The sequence below is a fragment of the Meleagris gallopavo genome, chromosome 1 (genome assembly GCF_000146605.3).
Source record: "Meleagris gallopavo isolate NT-WF06-2002-E0010 breed Aviagen turkey brand Nicholas breeding stock chromosome 1, Turkey_5.1, whole genome shotgun sequence".
Lineage (NCBI taxonomy): Eukaryota > Metazoa > Chordata > Aves > Galliformes > Phasianidae > Meleagris > Meleagris gallopavo.
Window position 1 is genome coordinate 90,201,565 of NC_015011.2, and position 19,279 is coordinate 90,220,843.

Genomic DNA, 19,279 nt, shown 5'->3' on the forward strand with positions numbered 1-19,279 from the left:
TTCAACACCACACATGCTAAGTTTTGAGTCACTGGCGCTGCATTCTCAAAACTAAATTAAGACAATACTGAAAGATTAAAGTAAACAAAATTTCCTTGGCAAGCAGTTCTTCAGAGTAAAGAATTAACAGGTTATTAGCAGCAGTCCATAGAATTGGACAGATTCCAACACTGGACTCATTCTGGCAAGATTTTCTCTGGAAAAACAGGAGTGCTGATTCCTTGTCACTCTACTCTCAGCATTAAGCACCAAGTTAAAACAGCAAACAAACCTATCAAGTTGCCTTTATTCAGCTCTCTCATTTTGTTGTTTGGATCCAAGCAATATCTTTTGTGATACTGTGGGCGTTCCTCCCTATACATAGGTCTCATCAATGGCATTTTCTATGGGCATCTTTCTACACTCGTTTTTCTCCCTTTCAAGCTGACTACAAGAAAGGAAATATAGAAAATATCCCATCTGGACAGATTCTCGAACTAACTCAGGAGCTCAATGGACCTGATAAGCAGCTGGTTTACATTCTTAGCTATACCTATCAATCTCAGAGCTACGGATGAACAAGGAAATACTAACAGTACCTCAAAGATTCTGGACACTCAACTGAATAAGGAATAAAAATATTACTTCAATGATGCAAGTTGTTAAACTTCATTTTCCACCCTCTCAAGCCTCACCTGTGCAATCTGTATTGGCTGAGATAGAGGGATCTGCGTCATCGGCGTTGCAGCAGAGGCCGAGATGGTGGCACCAGCAGCGCTGTGCTGCTGACTGGCTGAATGCTGCACTGCAGCTGCCAGCAACTGTGCCTGCGCCTGTTGTAGCAATAACTGTTGCTGGGCTGGCGTCAACGTGAGCTATAAATAATTAGAAAACAGCCATTAATAATGGAAAGAGCCACTTTAGCTACAAAGTCATTAGCTAGCCCATTACTAGTTATATTAACCAGACGTTCCTAGAACTATTACTACAGCTTAGCCATGAACTAGTCAATGACTTTGGCCTTAAATAAGGTCAGCTGGCTACTCAACACATTGTATGAATCAACCTACCACAGAACTGATATAAACCAAACCACATGAATGGAAACATTTGCACTTACTGCAATCCACAGAATCTAATTTTACTAAGTTTTCTCCTCAACTCTACCAGGAGACTCAGGAAAAAGGTAATTAAGTAGCAAGCAAAAGAAAAGAATTGTATCGCCAAGCCTTGAAAGGAAATTTACACCCAGAAGAACAGCAAGTGATTAGCCAGATGAATGAGAAGCAGGAATGTTGGCTGTGGCTACTGAACAAACTGATAACACCCCAGCTGCTTCACATTAGCATGAATCCCTGCCATATTCCATCATTTCCATTATGCCCTAAGATATAAGTAAAGAACATGAGCTCCATTTGTTTTTCTCCAAGTCTCCCCATCTGCTTCTTTTTTTTTTTATTATTGAATAGAATTGGCAAGTTTACATCCCTTTCCTTTTCCAAACACGCATTATCTCTGTGAAACAGGTGGCAGCAGTCTCTCCTTTACATGTAAATGAATCTTGACGCTCACATTTACTACAACCCATATCTGCATAGACCTGGAGTCCTAATGTTTCACTACTGCAAATACTCAAAATAAAAGAAACTGATATGTTTTGAGAATGACAAAAATAAGTTATTAAAACCAGCATATTACTAAAACAGTCTTACTTTTAAAACCTTCAATTAAATTAACCAGAACTAAATAGGATGTTGGCTGCAAACTAGCTTACACGATTTAACAACTGAACATGAAATTAAGGCAGTTTCATTCATCTGCAGAGATGACCTAACCTAACAGTTCAAATCCTAAATACTTTACTAGAACAACTGTTTTACATTCCTAATTAACATGTACACTGTTAAAGATGGAAAGTAGATAACACGGAAGCAAGATGTCTAACCTAACCAGCCCATTCACAGAACTTTCTTTTCTGTTTTGACTAAAGGCGTTTAGAACAATTTAGAAACATCAGTAATCCTTAAGCAACAGCTATCCCACAGAAAACCTTGCAATTAACAACTCAGAATTGATAGATTAAAACAGAGGAGTTGAATAAGCTCAAGGCACAGATCACCACAGTTACTTAAAAAGAAATCTGTATGAGAAGAGAAAATTAATGTCAGCAGTTCCATCGTTTTTGTTCCTCATAACTCAAGTATCCAATACAATTTAATCTCATGCTTGCATGTCTCATCTCACTCTTGCAGTAATGTCTTCAGCAATTCATCTGGGCACACCAACTTTAAGTTTCATTGTAGATGGGTTTTTTAATGCAAATACTTTGTAACAAAACCAGACCAAAGGGTGCCTTTTCCTAAGAAAGTATTTTCCCTCTTGGTCCTTCTTTCACACAAACTTCTTCCTATGTGAAAGGAAATGACAGTAACCTTCTCTGATAATTGTACAGGGACAGCAGTACTGCCATCACCTGCCAGACAGGAGGCTTGCTACAGTATGCTTAGGTAAATCTTACCCCAGTGATCTGTCCTCCGGCCAGCATGAGCTGGGTCTGGGGTATGGCCGCCTGCACTGAAGGCTGCTGGGAAGGCTGGCTTGGCTGCTGAGAGTCCCCAGATTCTTCATTAGATTTAGACTAGGACAGAAAAAATACAACTCTTTATAGTGTAAAACAGATGTTAATGTCTAACACTGCTATGTGAACACTGCACAATAAAAATCTTTCATCTGCATACAAAAAGCCCTTGGGTTTATTTTAAGAGTGGGTTTAAGCAATGGCTTTATGTGCCCACCATCTCAGCTATGATTGCTCAAACAAGTCTGTAGGTAATGCGGTTTAAACAAAAAGAGACTCGTGAGTCTTTCGTGACTCTGCCATTATTTTCAGATCTCATTTCACTTTATGCAATGCAACTGAAGCTGACACTACCTTGCACCATAAAGAAAGAAAAGGTTGTTAAAATTATTCATTGCCTAAAATCCTCAACAATAGAAAGAGAGAAAGGAGATTGTTTCTATTTTCTGTATCTGTATACTGAACCTCGAAGTCATCATATTGTTGGCTGACTAGAACTAGTTAGAAAAATCCTCATAGGTTTATCCACTTATAAAAAAAAAATGCATAGTGCATACAATGCTTCTAAATAATCAAAGTTTAGTGTTTATTTAATTAAACACTGCTTTATTTTAAATGGTTTGTTGTTTTTTAAACAGAAGAAATTGCAAAGACACGAGGGAGGAAATGCAAGTGCATGAAGAGGGGGAAGAGAGTTTTATGATAATTAAAACTGGTTATGCAGAACATTAAAATTCTGCATAGATTTGCATATTTTCCACCACCTGTTTTGGGGACTGCAGAGCAGGCTAATTAACATAAAGGCTCTGATTAATTCTGCCAGTCATTGAGCGATAATTACAGCGCAGGACTGTAAACATTCTGCACTGGAGATACAGCCTGTTTGCCAACATCCCTCTCAGGGATGGAAGTTTACCATGGCAACCAAGGCAATTTTCTGCCTCCTTCCTCTTAGAAAGGAAGGTCACTATACCTCCTCTTCTTTCCAGATTGTTATTACATATAAGTGGGTCCACATTCTATTGCATTTCATGTAATGCGCTACCTACGTTCTTTAATAACAAGCAATGCTGAAACCAGTTTTCAATAATACTATGTCCCTTGCCCTTTAATATAGTACTGAGAGGAAGTGGCACATTAACTGATACACTGAAGCGTTTAGCATCGTAAGTTTGTAAGCTTTGTTGTCTCACATACATTGCTGAACAATTACTCTGACTTACAGTAAATTTACTATGTGTTATTTATACAAGCAATCTATACTAGCCACATTACATAGCTAATCTTATATTACACCTCTATACCCAGACACTAGAAATAAAGACAAAGTAATACTTGCTATGTTGAAAATAAGTTAAGTGGAAGAACATGAAACACTCCTAGGGTTTTATGGTCTTCATGAGAAATTACAACACCTGAAAGTCAGAATAAAATGATGATCACTGGATGTTTTAACCATCTCAGTTTATGAATGCTTACAAATGCTGATCCTCATTTACACTCGTGGAACTATATCCATCTATACCTATCACCTGCAAGACCAATCAAAATGAGGAAACAAAGCAACATCTCATAGGTTCAAGGCCATCTCTAACGCTGTCTGGAATGCAGAATAAGAGGAGGGCAAGCAGCAGATGGAAACAGTTTTTACCTGTACATTTAAGGACTGAGCAGCAGCCTGTAAACTTGTTCCAGCGAGCTGGACCTACAACACAGTGCAAAAACAGAAGTGATGTTGAATCTACAGGAAACTAAGTGTAAGAGGGAACTACCCCATTGCAACAAAAAATTACCCCAAGAACAACATCACTCCTAATGCTTCACTCACTAAAACTCTTTCAGTCTTATTTGTCCACCTCTTGGGAAAAGTATTCCTGCCATAGATCCAAATATTAAAGTGGAACGGAGTAGAAAGACAGCACTTTGGGGTTGACAGTCTAACTGCTCCTATAACTGTACAAATATCCACATTTCAGGGGAGGGAGCTATGTCCTACTCTTCATCGCACTAATATTTCAGAATGGGTCTTACACAAATATGCACATTGCACTCACTTGCATCCCCGTAAAAAAGAAAAGAAAAAAAAAAAGGAGCAATCACCTGCATAGCACAAAACCCACAGCACAGAACACTTCCATAGATCAAAACATTCAACTGCTTGCAGCCACTGAAAAAAAAGCATTAATATAGAGGACTGGAATTGCTTTACAATGGTGGTATTGATTCAGGTATGCTCAAAACTTGGATCCAGTGTTTGTGATAAACAGCCTAGTCCAAATAAGCCCTTGTGTGTTACCAGTGAAAAGTAACTGATGTTTCAGAAACCTCACTGAATAGTGTCATTTATCTACAATAAGAATTTTTTTCTGTATAACAAATGCTAAGTTTTGGTTTACTAAAGACTCTTTTAATCAATCTCTCCTTGTTTCTACCACTGCTCCTATTATACAGAAGGAACACTGTGCACTTAATTACCAACACTTTCAGAGGTCAGAGTAACAGCCTGTAACAAAGTCCATCTTTGACTATGTTTGAAAGTCACAGCTCATTTGAAAACGAGGCAACACATGAATAAAAAAAAAAAACAAAAACAAATCAAAATGCAGTACTGGCCTCTATAAAAAGATGTGCCAATGTAAAATACTGTATAAAAGCATAAAGATATCTGTAAACATAGAAAGAAGAGTTTTAATTTAAACTGAAGTATGTTCAACTACTAATTGAGTATTTGAATAGGCAACCCGTAAGAGTACTTTGGAAGTATTTTCTACCACCCTGGATGAAGTCCTAGTAGACTTACTAAACATTTTCTCTGTGTAAGCAAATATTCTAAAGAAAACTCATCCTTACCATAAGGAAAGCATAGTTTGACAGTTGATGATGAGCTCTGAAGTAAAAGCAGAGAAAAACTACACAATAATATCCTACCATCAAAAAGAATAGACTCAAATCATTTTATCAACTACATAATGAAGACTGAATGCATCTCACTCAGGCACAGCCAGAACATACCTGAACATGCCTTTGAATGCAATTTGGACTCCCCTTCCACCATAGACATTTTCTAAGTAGGAATTCAACTGCTCCTGATAGTATTCAATATTTTGCATTTATCTAGAGGAAAGCACTCTAAGACTGAATAACATCCCACAAAGAACAGCCATGCTTGAAATTTAGAAGTAGAGTCCCACACATCCAATAAGTGCATACAAGAATAGTTGAGATGTGTCTTTAAACTAGAGTTTCCAGAAATTAACTGCTTTATCAAATGTGAAGTCACAACAATCCTGAGAACTGTTTAAATAAATACATTTTTCCAAGCAAGACATGGCACCATGCTAAAAAAAACTACAGTCCTGGATCAACCAATATAACAAAACAAAGACTAAATCGAACCAACAACAACAACAAAAAAAAAAACAATTTAAAACAAAATTAAAAAGCTCCCATAAGATTCTTCAGGACAGCTGTATCTGTCTCCACATTCTGATAACTGATGAAAATTAGTCAGCTTCTCTACACAAAAAGGCAGCCTACAGAAGCCTATAGGTTCAGCAAATCCAGATGTAGGCATTCCTCCCTAGGTCCCATACAGCCTAATCTACTAGGCTGTAATTTACATGACAAGTGTTGAATGCTCATACAATAAAATGACAATTCTGATCTCTTTTAATAGGGTATAAAAGTTTCAGTAGGTCAATTATACCACAACAACTGTGCTACAGCAGACCTCAAGCACTCAAGGTCAGCCAATTAGCTACAGTATTTTAAAGTTTAAACTCGGTGCCAAGGAAGTGAAAGAAATTAGGACATTTGTTTTCACACTTCAACTGCTAGCAGATAAAAAAGCTACCAAAAATACTGCTCAAGCTTCCCCTCTCCTAGGTATGTTCCATTTTACTTCAGACTACATCTGAAGATCAGCTTTGATTCCCTAAATACAGAAGCAGCAGAACAGAGGGATCATAGCAGAAAGCTGAATATCATTCTACACACAGGTATCTGAAACAACTTCTTGTAGGAAAAAAATACAAACAACAAAAAAAACACCATACCTGACAGAAGCATATGTGCTTAATAAGTACCATGATTTTATATTTCTAGTCAATATATAAGAGCTCAAAAGATCAGAGCCTAGTGCTGAATATCCTTCAACATCATTTCTGTTTTCATCACAACATACTGGCAGTTTTAAGATCTTGGCAACTGGTGGGCTAACACTATTCTTTATCAGAAAGATTAAATTTGACACTGCATTTCATTTATGTCCAATAACTTTATTTTTAATTACTTTAGGCAATCGCAAGTTCCAAGAAAGACACATTTAAAGTTCCTCCCAGTAGGTCTCACTCTATCTGATATAGTCTACAGCACAGTGCAATTAAATGAGTACCACAATAAGAACACAGGCGTTAGAAGGGACCTCTGGAGATCACGGAGTGTGTACTGACACAGTAAGAACTTTCCCACCTAAGCACCTTGAGCATATGGTTTATCAATATGTTCTCTTACATGACTACTCAATCACAGAAAGAGAACACACAAGAGAAGCTGTGTTTGTGCCTGTTTGAGTCACCCTTGCTCTGAAATGAGTCTTCTCTTACCTGATGAAGGTGCCCAAGAAAGGCCTGGGCCTGGGCTGTAGAGATTGGTCCTCCAACAGGCACAGGCTGCTTTTGAAAGTCCAGGCCATTTGTTTGTGTGCCTAGAAGAAGAGAGATGATGGCTGTTAGCCATGATTTTTACTGAGAGAAAAGACGATTTAAATATGCATAACTCTCATTACAACGTAATAGAAAAACACTCCAAAGGGTAACAAGATATTTTTTTTCTTTTTCACTGAGATGGATAAAAAGGGTTCCGTCAGTTCCAGGCTTTGTTGATTTAGCGTCTGTTAACTGAAAGAAAATATTAAGCTAATTTAGTTAAATTCTATCACCTTACCTATCACGCGTACACTACTACCCCATCATTCTCAAACCATGGTAGAGAATCAAATGACTACAAGCTGCTGAAGTTAAAACATATTTCAGTCCCGCGTATACTCCACTCAGCAATTGAATACAACCTTGAAGTTCAGGAAGTGACAAGAACAAAGTTTGTATGTACTCATCTCTCATTAATGGTGGGAAAAGTAATACTTGAGGAAAACAAAACTACCCTATATGTAGTTTTTAATCAAAAGACTAAAACTGTAGTCCAGAAGTGCTCCCTCCAAATTTTCATGACTACTTCTGCAGAGTTTCCATGACATAACATAACTGTGTGTGCTGCTGCTCTCATCCACTTTCATATAAATACAACCTGATCCATCTTTGCTGTCGTCCTCCTAAAGAGCTTAGGAGACACAAAAATCCACAAAATATCTGCAAATAACCTGAACGTGAGAGAAAGAACTCAACTTTTTTCCCTTGAACTGTCAACTGATTTCCTATTGCCAAGAGGAACTAACTATAAACTTTGAAAAATTATTCCATGCGTAGATAAAGTGTTAGGGATGACCAGTCTGTATCTGGCATATTACCTACCTACTGTGGCTAAAGACAACAGGGAAGACACTGAGTTTGTCAGGCTGCAAGAAATGTCTTGAATAGATTATGCTATCTTAAAAATTGTGTCTACAATGAAGTACAAATGGCTTTAGACTTGCAAATTTATATCTTCACAACAGATCTTGTTGATGCTTATGAACAGGTGTTTAATTCATAATTCTGAACTCCTTCCATCATCTACATTGTTTTTCTCAACAAAAATCTATATTATCTAATAAGAAATAATCACAGTTGTTAAATAATGAGGGATGCTATTCCTTAGAAACATCAGCAAAAGCAAGGAGGCGAAAAATTTGATTAAAAATACACTACCCAATATCTAATATAAGTTTATACTGCTGTTCTGACCTACAAAAAGGCTTACATAGATGAGATTACCAAAAACTATGTCACTGTTCAACTAGACACAGATGCAAGCTTTCCAGCACCAAGGTAAGTCGTACCTGAAGGTGGCCATGTATGTGGGTTGTTTTTTTTTTTGTGTTGGAGCTGCTATGAGGGAAGAAGTGGTCAACTATTTTTACTTCTATGCCTTGAGCCAGGGTTTACATACTTACAGACAGACTTACAGTTGCAGCCAAAGATCCACAGACACTTTAAGTATTCAAATTTTAAACTATGTAGAATAAGTTTGCTCAATGAGTCCGAAGTTCCTATACAAAGTGCATGGAAGGACTATCACTGGTCTGAACTAATCCTGAATGAATGTGACTTGGTTGCATTTCACCAAATAGAAGTAGGTAAGACGACCTGCTGGAAAGAACTAGAAGAGTTCTATCTGTTCCCATTCTTTTGAGTAAAATGCAGAATCCTCTCAGTACAGAAGTGTAAAGGAAGTGAGAAGATGACTGGGTAAACATATAAAATTAAACCCTGACAAACAAATACTGTAGTCCAAAGAGGATCTACAACCCTCCTTATTCAAGCAAATGCTTTTCATCAGGTATTTTCAACCTTGCTGAGGAACCTCCAAGTAGAAAGGGAGGAAGAAAAAAAAACTACTGTAAGGCAGGTATCCCTCCCTCCAATTAGAAACTTTCAAGGGTCACAAAAAATTATCCTTCTCAGAGAGGACTAGCTGTTAACCTCACCTTAAACAGTTGAAACAGTTCTTGTCGGCTGTCTTCCAAAAAAAGCCTCAAATCATGGCACTATATTAAAAAAGCACTGCTATACATACGTATAGAGACACACTAGTTAGTGTTTCTGCTAACTGATAAGGAGAATTGAAACAAGCCTCCTGCAGTTGACAATTCTGAGCTAAGCAAGTTCTAAGATTGAGCCTAAAGACTTCATTGATTCCAAATATTCATAACTCTCCTAGTAGCAGTTTAGAAAGGTATCAAGAATATAACATTTTCCTTAAATCAACTCTTAAAGGACTACAACTCCTTCTCCCCATGCCATCCAAATCTCAACTTCAAGCAAAAAAAACAAAACAAAACAAAACAAACAAACAAAAAAAAACACACCTTAAACCCCATCTGTTTACTCTGTTCTACTTGTATCTTAAGCTTTCTTTGGTATCTGGAAGTCCCTTTCCCCTTTGGATGCAGCCTTAGTTTTGGAAAGAACGCTGCCAATGTTTCTCACATTATCACAGGATGCCTACATCTTTTGAAGAACAGCAGGGAAAATGAACTTTGAGTTGAGATTTTCACAAGTTTTGCTCTTAAGGTGCTCAGGAGGATGCAACAGCACTTCTGTGGAATCCAAGAAATCTGGTAAAGAGACTGGAAAACGGAGTTGTCAGAATCAGGAGGTCACCAATTCTAAGAACATGGAAGGATCAGAGTGCTGCTTTTGTTCAAGGTAAGAGCTAAATGGAAAAAAAATAAAAACAACAACAAAACAACAGATTTTAACACAAATACTTATGTCATTCCCATCTCCATCACACCTCCTTCATTACTGCTATAACTGATCTGAAAGCTCACCAACATCAAAAAAGTGGGAGTGGGAAGTCTCAGTTTTCCATCTCTCCTATGTTCTTACGTACAGGCATGTTGTCACTGTTCTGTTCCTTCTGATAGTTCATGGACATAGAAGCAAGTGAATTCATATTGCTAATGGAGTAGAAAACCCTTTACATTAACTGTTCCCTTTCCTGTAAGACCAAGTTAATTCATCCAACTGAACCAACAGAAAACTTAACTTAGGATTAGGGTCTGACAAACAGCAAATGGAAAGCAGGGGAGGGCAGAGAGGTAGAAGCAAGGAAACAAGCCTCCCCCTTCCAGCAAGTTGTTAGATCACATTGAGCACTAGGATGTAGTTTCACCCTTATAACCAAAGTTCAGTGCAACTTAAGCATCTCCAAATTCTAGCATAAACTCAGCTTTGTGGTTAGTTACTCCAGAGAACTGGTATGGATGAAGACTAATAATGTGTGCAATCACTTTTCAGCCAAATCAAATCTCTGAACTGTCTCATTTAGGGCCACCCCAGGGAACAGAACAGAACATGAAGTACCATATCAGCCTGAGCTCAGATTAGTGTCTACTGTCTTCCAATTACACTTCCTGAGGACAAACATAGGGCCAAATGGAGCACGAAGGTAACACTGCACCAGCAGTCAGGAGAACGTGCTTCAAAATATTAAGACCACAATCATCAGAATTCAAGAAAGGAAGATGAGTGAAGGACTACAGTTCTGGAGAGATGCAGAATAGGGTGTGAGAAAGTACTTATGAAAGGAAGACAAGCAGCGAGAAGGAATATTTCAAAACTAACTTGAGCATGCACCTGCAAAAATCTCTAGAAAACATCTTTCGGCACTGACATTTCCCCCATCTGTCCTGTGACAGATGCCCAGTATACAGGAATTGGTGTTTCCTTGTCCATGTTATTAATAAAAAGTTTAGTAGTTTTATTTGCCCTGAATTCTAGCAGTTAAAAAGAAAATCAAAAACATTTTACGGTCCTTTTCCCATAGATTCTCTTCTGGAAATTGGAAATTCAACCTTGGAAAATGAAGCAAAGCAAACAAGAATATTTAGAATCCTTATTTCAAATTCTTAACTATTTTGCTATTATATCAATGCATGTCCTAAAACCACAGCTTTCATAGACATTAACCTTGGCTTTCATACTATTGCATTAACAGCTTTTAAGAACACTCATTGAACAAGGAAAAAAAGAACTATTCTGGAAAGTTGTATGCTGTAACATACAGAAAGGAAACAGAGAAGGCTATCAGTATTTCTACATAGTAGAGTTCTACCCTTCTCTCTCTTTTTTCCAGTAGATACTAAAAGACCTGTTCATCCCCCTACTGAAGGCTGGAAAAGAGTTGTCCACTTCTACAATACTGAAGAACAGTTCATCAATTCATCCTCTTGTGAAAACAGATGGCCAACAACTCCTGCACTTATTGAAACTTTTGTTGTTATTTTTTTATTCATCTGAAATGTGATTTAATTTTTAAGGTGCTTAAAAGATGAGTCAAATTAGCACACAAGAAAGTTAAAATCTATTTAAGGCATTTTACTGTGACCACTTTGTTCCTTAAAGAGCGTTAAAAGCACTAAATCTAGTCTGTTAACTTCCATGGAACTTAAATTATTAATTCAGAACTTTTGACATTAAGCCATCTTTACCAATGGTAACTGCTGCTTTTCCTGGAAACACTTGCTCTGCCAAACAAATTCCATGCCCAACAGTAATTACTCCCAAAATTTTCAAACTGCATCAGCTTACTGCACTGAAAACAGGAACGACCCAAACATCTACTCTGGATCAGAAGACAGACAAGCAGTGCTTACACAGGAAACTTAAGTGATTTAGAAACGTTACTGGGAAGAAGACAATTAATGAAAAGTTACGAGAATCAGCATCTATAAAAATCTTTTTGCATTTAATATCAGAGCTATGCTCCCCAGACAATCAATCAGTGGCACTTCCAGTCCCTTACCATCCTGACTTCTTTTCACTAAGTACATGCAGAGCCCAGAACCACAATCTAACCAGACTGATCAGAAGTCTAAATTACATTCCATGGCTATTCCTTTCAGGGCTTAACATTTGTCTGTTGACTAATGCAACTGATGCTTGAGCTCCCAAGGAAAGTCACAAGTGTCAATCATTATCTCCAGCAGTTTACGAGCGCTGTGTTTGAAAACAAGCAACAACTACAGACCAAAGAGCCCTCAAAATTCCTAGATAGTTGTAGTCTGAACAAATAAAAAAAATGAAAAATCAGGAAGTAAATTTGAAATGAACGACCATGAACACTTAAGTTAGGGAAGTGATATTTGCAAAAGGTCCAAATACCAGTAAGAGTCAAGCTTTTGTTATAAAGTAATGTTAGCATTATAATATTAAAAAAAAAAATAAACACTGTATTCTCATTTGTGATGAAAGCATCTATATGGAGCTTTACAATCCATCCCTTCTTTATACCATGACCATCATCTTCACACTGATGAAGTATTTGCCCAGGGCAGCAAAACCACAGTTCTGTTAAAGCAGTCATTACACTTTTATGATAACAGACTATCTCCAGATGAATTATGCCCTCCTCTGAAAGAGCTCAGTTGAGGTAAAAGCTGCCAGCTAAAGATGTACTTAAGGCAACGCATTGGGGGTGGCTCTTGAGAAAGTGTACACTGAACTGCAGTCATGCAAAGCAGCAAGTTTGAATTTTCTCAGACATTTACACATATGCTCCAGATATGATTCAAATGAAAAAGGATATTTAAAAGTATTTTCTTGATGTTGTCTATTACTATTACTCCAGCTCGTACATTTTTTGAAATAAAGCTATAAGCTATGTTAAAAAGACTTAAATATATAATTTTTTTTATACATAGAAGTTATTGATACCTCCCCTATTACAAATACAACAGAAAGTACAGAAACAGAGATGCCAGTAACCAGAAATACACAGTTAGTGAGCAGATTTCCTTCTGACTGACACCATCTATGACAGAAAACATTCAGCCTCTCAGATCAGTACTGGGAACATTCAGTCACTGCTAGCTCTACTAAAGCCTTGCTCAAAGAATGAGGAGCCAGTAGAATAAAGTAAATTAATAATTTCAGCACAATTCCAAAGTTGAAAGTCTTATTACTGAATAAAGATGAAGAAAACCATTTTCCTTACACAAGGCAACTAAAACTCCTCTCAACACAAGTAGTTCTTTCTCATTTTTTCTCTCCAAATGTTACCCTGAGCTCAAAGAACATTCTGGGTTCAGTTAAACTATTTACTGCCTACTCAGAATAGTTAATTCTTGTTTCCAAAATGAACCTTAAGTTATTTGCAGAAAAGAATTAAGGCATGAGATAGCATGACTGAGTTCTAGTGACTTAAACTTCAATGGGTTATTAATTTGTCTTATCTCAATGATGCGCAGAAGATACAACAGCTGTGACACAAAGCCTACTCTGTCCCAGTCAAACTTCAAGTCTATCCTAACACATGAAGACATTACAATAAAGTCTGCTAGCAGTTTTTTTGTTTGGTTGGTTGGTTTTTTAATATTGAGAAACAATGATGCTTTCTTCCTTTGCCCTGTCCTTAAGAACAGTTGCAGCCTTGACTGAAGTCTGAAATGGAAACAATATCAGCCAATGGCCCACATCTGCCAGGGAAAATAACAGCCTCAAAATAAATAACAGAGTGAGATATGTCAAAGATGCATTCTGACAGGGAAGAATGAGATGACTTTATGGAGAGCTAGAGCCACAAGATTTTTCATGATATCAGAAGCATTACAAACAAGAAGAAGGAATAGAGAATCTTATAAACATATTGATAAGTGCATAAGTAGTGCCCTACATACAGCATGGCTAATGACTTGTTTTCGACAGAGAGACATGCAGTGTTCCCAGGTCTCTAAAAACAGCAGGTGTAGGAACTCTCCCTGTCCCTGAAATGCTATATGTGCTTTTTGGGCTTCTCTTCTACAATATTTTTGTAGTTGTTGTTCCTGTACACTGGCAAAAAAAAAAATTAGCTTTTCATATTCATTTAATTTGATGATAAAAATACCTGTGTATCAATTAATCAGTTCTTACCTGTGTTCCCATCTCCACTCTCCATTGATGGTTTACTGGTTTCTGACGGATTGTTCATTCTTGAGTCTGCATTAAAACAGAAAAAGGTATAGTGAGGAAACAAAAAAAAAAAAAAAAAAAGACTACACAAACCTAATCATATCTTCTTGTCCAAGAGATATACAGAACATCTTGAATTCAATATGTAATTTACTGTAATTCAGCTTATTTTATAACACAAAGAATCATCAGATGCAGGGCATAATATTGAGTTTTCCAGATAAATACAATTTCAACATTTTGTATGTCATTGTTGACTTGTAAAAACATAGTGCTGAGGAATAAAAAGAGCATGTTGGAAGGCAAGGATAGGCAGAACTGTTTTCAGTACACTGAAACAGAGAAACAAAGAAGAAAAAAATAAAAAAGCAACAACTATGAAAAGATTCAAAAACACTAAGTCTGACCACCAAGGACTACATTCAGCCATTATGCTTGAATAGATGCCATTTATCTAAAACTACATTTTTATTTTATAGAAATGCCACCAATATTAAATTTAATATTTCCCACAATTTCATGCAAAACATGAAATATATTTCTCCCCCTTCTCCCAATAGATGAACCTATTGAAAAGCCTGCTCTGGATCTGAAAGCTTGTCAGCTGAATACTGCACAACACAGAGCCTTTCCAGATGGCAGACACAGAATATAGCTTCCTATATAAGGAAGCTATACAGATGTTCTGTGTACAGCATCAGCTCTACAACTTATTACCTCCTCATTCCTAGCGACCAGCCACATTGATGTGCCACATTAATGCAAACGAAAATTACAAAAAGAATCTCAAGATAGACTAGCTCATGAAGCGAAGCATAAACAAATCCTTAAGTACGTTCTTTCACATTCCCATAACCAGTTAAACACAAGCTCAACGAGCTCAAAACGAACATGAACTTCAGGATATTCTCTTGCAAGGTGCTTAAAAGGTTACTTCTTTCATCAAAGCAGTGATCTCCAAAATACCAACAAGCTGAAGAGGAATGCAATAACAGTATTAACTCCTGTTAATCTTTCCCCAGGTATTTCCAAGAATACCCAGCCCCTCCATTGCTCAACAGCCTGGGAGAAGAGCTGGAGGTAAGAAGACAGACTACTGCCTAGAGGAAAACAGTGTGTTCCTTGGCATAACAGAGCCAGAGGCAACAACAGAGGAAGAATACAAGTATGAATCAAATGGAAGGAACGAGCACTTGAGCAGTGCTTGCAAGAAAACAGGAGTTGCAATGGAATTCGTCTGGGTGTACTGGGTTGAAAGAGGAAGGAACTAGTTAGAAATGCAGCTTACAAGAGAGAATCAGTAAAAGACATTAGGAAAAACTCCAGTGCTCAGTTAGGAAACACGATTTAAGACATGTCAGTATTTTTAAAACTAATGTAATTTTCCATGTAAACAACTGCTTCAGTTGAAGCAAGTGGGGCCTAGAAAACCCAGAGGGTGGTAATAAATGAATCTGCCCATCAAGTTACTTCAACCTCTCCAAAGTATCAGCTCTTCATAGCAAGTTCCTATGGCTATGATTAAACCTTGTAAACGTCAGCTGAGTATAAAAGATACCTGAATTGGCTTCAGACATGCTCCCTTATAAACATTCCTTTCAGCATGAAGGCAAGCATGTTAAACTGCCTTTTGAAACAGGGAACAAGTGAGAGCAATCCCAGCTGTACAATTCCAGCCCACATTTCAGCAAAAGGCTGAGGTTCTGCCCTGCCTTTCACCACCTCTGCTTTACGGTACAGCCTACAGCAGAGCTTCATTAAGGCTGTAGGAAGAGAACCTACAACTTCTCAGCTTTTTTTCCCCGTCATTTTCCACATTTCGATAGCAACATTTATGCTCTACAAACTGAGAAGATTCTCCCACAGACTACACACAGGAAACAGGCTATTTTGATGTGCCACTCACTGCTGGTGGGTCTGCACAAAAAACAATTTGTGTTTGTTTTAATTTAGTAGTTGCATGCACCTTAAATGAGTACACTGTTGTGGTAACAGCTCATTTGTTTGAAGCAATTACAGGCAAGGTTTGTTTGATAAACATCACTAATCTGCTCCTTCACATGCAGCTGGCCATTGAAATGTGCTTGGCTTCAGAGAACACTGGGCAGGAGACTTCTATTTGGACATGAAGGGCATTTGGACAAACACGAAGAGTGCTTGTCCAGCAGCACCATGAGCAAGATGGGCTCCAAAGCCAACACATCTTGCCATGAAAGCAGGCTAACTTATGGAGCTATTGCATGTAGGATATATTTTTAGGCCCAGAGCAGGATAGCCTGAGCTCACGATAGCACTGATCACTGAAGTGCACAGTCTAGGAGATTACCCCTGAGCAACACAGGATCCACTTGCTCAAGGACTTCAGAAAGCTTTTCCCAAGAGAAAAAACAGAGGGACTCCTGGGCTACTTGGTTGCAAACTGAAGTACTGGAGCCAGCAGGCAGGATACCCACACTGGCATCAAGCTGCACCTAGGGGCAGGGCAGCAGCTGTCTTGCACACAACACCGCAAGCACTGCTACCCAACAACTTCTTGCACAACAAGCAGTCTGTTCTCAGGACAAAAGCAGAACTCTTTTCATAAGGCAATAGATGTCTTCTTCCGTTAAAGTATTGTAAAATAAATTGTTTTGCTTTAGTTAAAAAAAAAAAAGGTTTTCAGTGTTTACTAATACTAGACAGATACACAAAGTTTACTCAAGTAGCAAAAGTGAGTCCACCTGACAAGTATTTCATCGTAAGGATTGACCCCGAGAGACCTCAGATGTCATTACTGTGAAAAATCAGTGAGTTGGACGCCAAAACATCTTTCTAGCACCGCTCAGATTCGAGCTAAGGATGGCATCCATTATTTCACCAGCTGACTATTCTTGCTCAATCTGTGGGCCTTCTGCATGTAAAGCATCACGAACAATGCTGCTATTTCCATTGCAAATGGTATGACACACACATCTGAAGCACAAAACTGCCACCAGCAAAACAGACATATCTGCAGGATACTAAGCCTACAGATTCATTATGTCACACACACGCACACACAGAGATTATACATACTCATAAGATTTCTGCTTCAGTTAAAGGAATAAACAAATGAAGTAAGCTAAAAAAAAGTCCTGCCGCCCTCATCCTTTTTCCTCCCTTCAGACTTTAGCCGTGTTTTAAATAAAGGCCCTGGGCTACAACTTCTGCCAACCTCATCGAGCAGCACACTCAGCAGGAGGAGGATCGAAAGCAGCAGGTGTGTGATTGAGATCCAGCTCTCGGAGGCGAACCCAGGCTGCACTCTGCCGTGCTGGCAGCACCATGCCGTGCTCCCACAGCCCCTCAGCATGTCTCAGAAGGCATGCAGAAGGAAGAAGCAGGCAAGGGACCAGCCTGCAGCATTAGAATCTATGCAGACCTAGTAAAAAGCTAGATCTTAACCAGTATATCACTCATTGTTTCCTTTCACCCGAAGTGAAAGTACCTAATACTCCGACAGAACCAGCAAAAATGATTCAGTGACACATAACGGAAAAAAAAAACAACAAAGTTCAACATGAGTGAAAACATACCAAGAACTCACTTGAAGGTTTAGAGTAGAAATTCTTTTTCAGAAAACCAATTTCATGTTCAGAAACAAATATTCAGGTGTCTGCTTTAAAATTTACCATCCAAAAGATGTTCTTTATATACAGTACAACGCATTTAAAAATAAAAAAAATAAAAATCAATACATTGAGCTCCAGGGAAAGTGCCTTGAAAATAAATAAAATCTCCTGCAAAATTGGGATTATCAGTTTCTTGTAAGTAACTTAAAAGTACATTTAGAAGAAATTATGGCATGCCTGTTCTGCAGTCCTGATGAAATCTCAGCTCAGGAAATACATTATCCCAGTAACCTTAGGCACAGCTTGCAACGGTATCAATGGCAACCGCTGTGGACTCCACCTTATTTTCTATTACGCACGAAGAACCTCGCTATTACATTAAAAATACACAGACATAATATACACTCTGTTGGGGAATGGCTCGATACAGCCAGTAAATTCTTGGAGACTGCAACTCTCTCACTCATTTTCATGTTTTAAAATTTTGAAACACACAGATATGCAAGTCAAGTCTTAAGTCTCAACGTTTATTTGAAGCTAAATGCTTCTCACATTGAAATCCAAAAAGCATAAGGTCTGCATCAGTATCTCCTAAGCCTAACATAAGCCCCTTCAGTGCAGAGGAAAAGAATTCTCCTGGATCGAGGAAAAGGGGAGAAGTAAATAACTTATTTCCCCAGTATGGATACATACAATACATTTATATAAGGCATTTCCTCACTGCCGATGCACCGGTGAGTTTCAGCCTTACAAGTACCTTCTCTGCCTCTGCATACGTGATTAAGCCTCTATGCATAGTCAACCTCACACCCTCTATTTCCATATTAAACGCTTATAAGAAAGAGCTGAGCTGGTACCCACCTAGAACGTAGTCACTGCAGTCCAGCATTGCTGTGGTATCCTCTACAGGTTCAGACAGTCCAAGGAAAGGGAGAATGGCAATTTCTATCAAATCTACACTACTGCTCTCAACGGCACAAGAAAGGGAGCGGGGAGGTGGGGGAAGAAATACAACTTCAGTTACACCATAGCAATCTTCAACTGAACAGGGAAACTTCAGTTGCTCTGTGGAGTTTTAGTCTCTCCTACTAGCAGTGTCTGACATTGTCAAGGCGACTGAAGCGTGAAAAGTTCCCCTTTTTGTAATAAAATAGAAACAAAGATTGCAGCTGGCAGTTTCCATAATGAAGCTTAATCAGTATGCGCCTGATTAGGGCCTTATGCAAATCTCCCCTCGTTAGCACAGCAGCCAGCACTTTGAAGTCCATGAACAATTCATTTGCAGAGTACACCGAAAGCGCTCCCTGCATAATTTAAATCTCGGTATAAATATTTATCAGCTCATTTGCATATTAATTGGCAGTGCATGAAGGGAAAAATTATCTCCCGAGTGCCAGCATAATAATTAGGGAACAAAATGAAGTTTCTTCCAATAGCTTGGCTTCTCAGCCCTAACTCGAGCACAGTACCACAGGGGAGCAGTGAGGGGAGAGAGACGGAGTTTTGTTAAAATGCCACTG

The 19,279-nt window shown here is 38.3% G+C and overlaps 1 protein-coding gene across 7 annotated transcripts in view; it reads right to left on the bottom strand.

Moving 5' to 3' along the window:
* POU2F1 (POU class 2 homeobox 1) overlaps window positions 1-18,856 on the bottom strand; it is a 54,886-nt gene extending 36,030 nt beyond the window's left edge. For 2 of the 7 annotated variants that reach the window (XM_019619962.2, XM_019619960.2), the window contains exons 1-6: window positions 18,621-18,854; window positions 14,131-14,196; window positions 7,162-7,262; window positions 4,209-4,262; window positions 2,498-2,617; window positions 675-854 (exon numbers count right to left, since the gene is read on the bottom strand). In XM_019619962.2, the coding sequence (XP_019475507.1) occupies window positions 675-854; window positions 2,498-2,617; window positions 4,209-4,262; window positions 7,162-7,262; window positions 14,131-14,196; window positions 18,621-18,648 (549 nt within the window). In that variant the 5' untranslated portion in view covers window positions 18,649-18,854. Of the gene's footprint in view, window positions 1-674; window positions 855-2,497; window positions 2,618-4,208; window positions 4,263-7,161; window positions 7,263-14,130; window positions 14,197-18,620 lie in introns of all 7 variants that reach the window. The other 5 variants (XM_003202847.4, XM_010721712.3, XM_019619968.2 and 2 more) reach the window with 4 other exon arrangements.
* Between the last annotated feature and the right edge of the window lie 423 nt (window positions 18,857-19,279).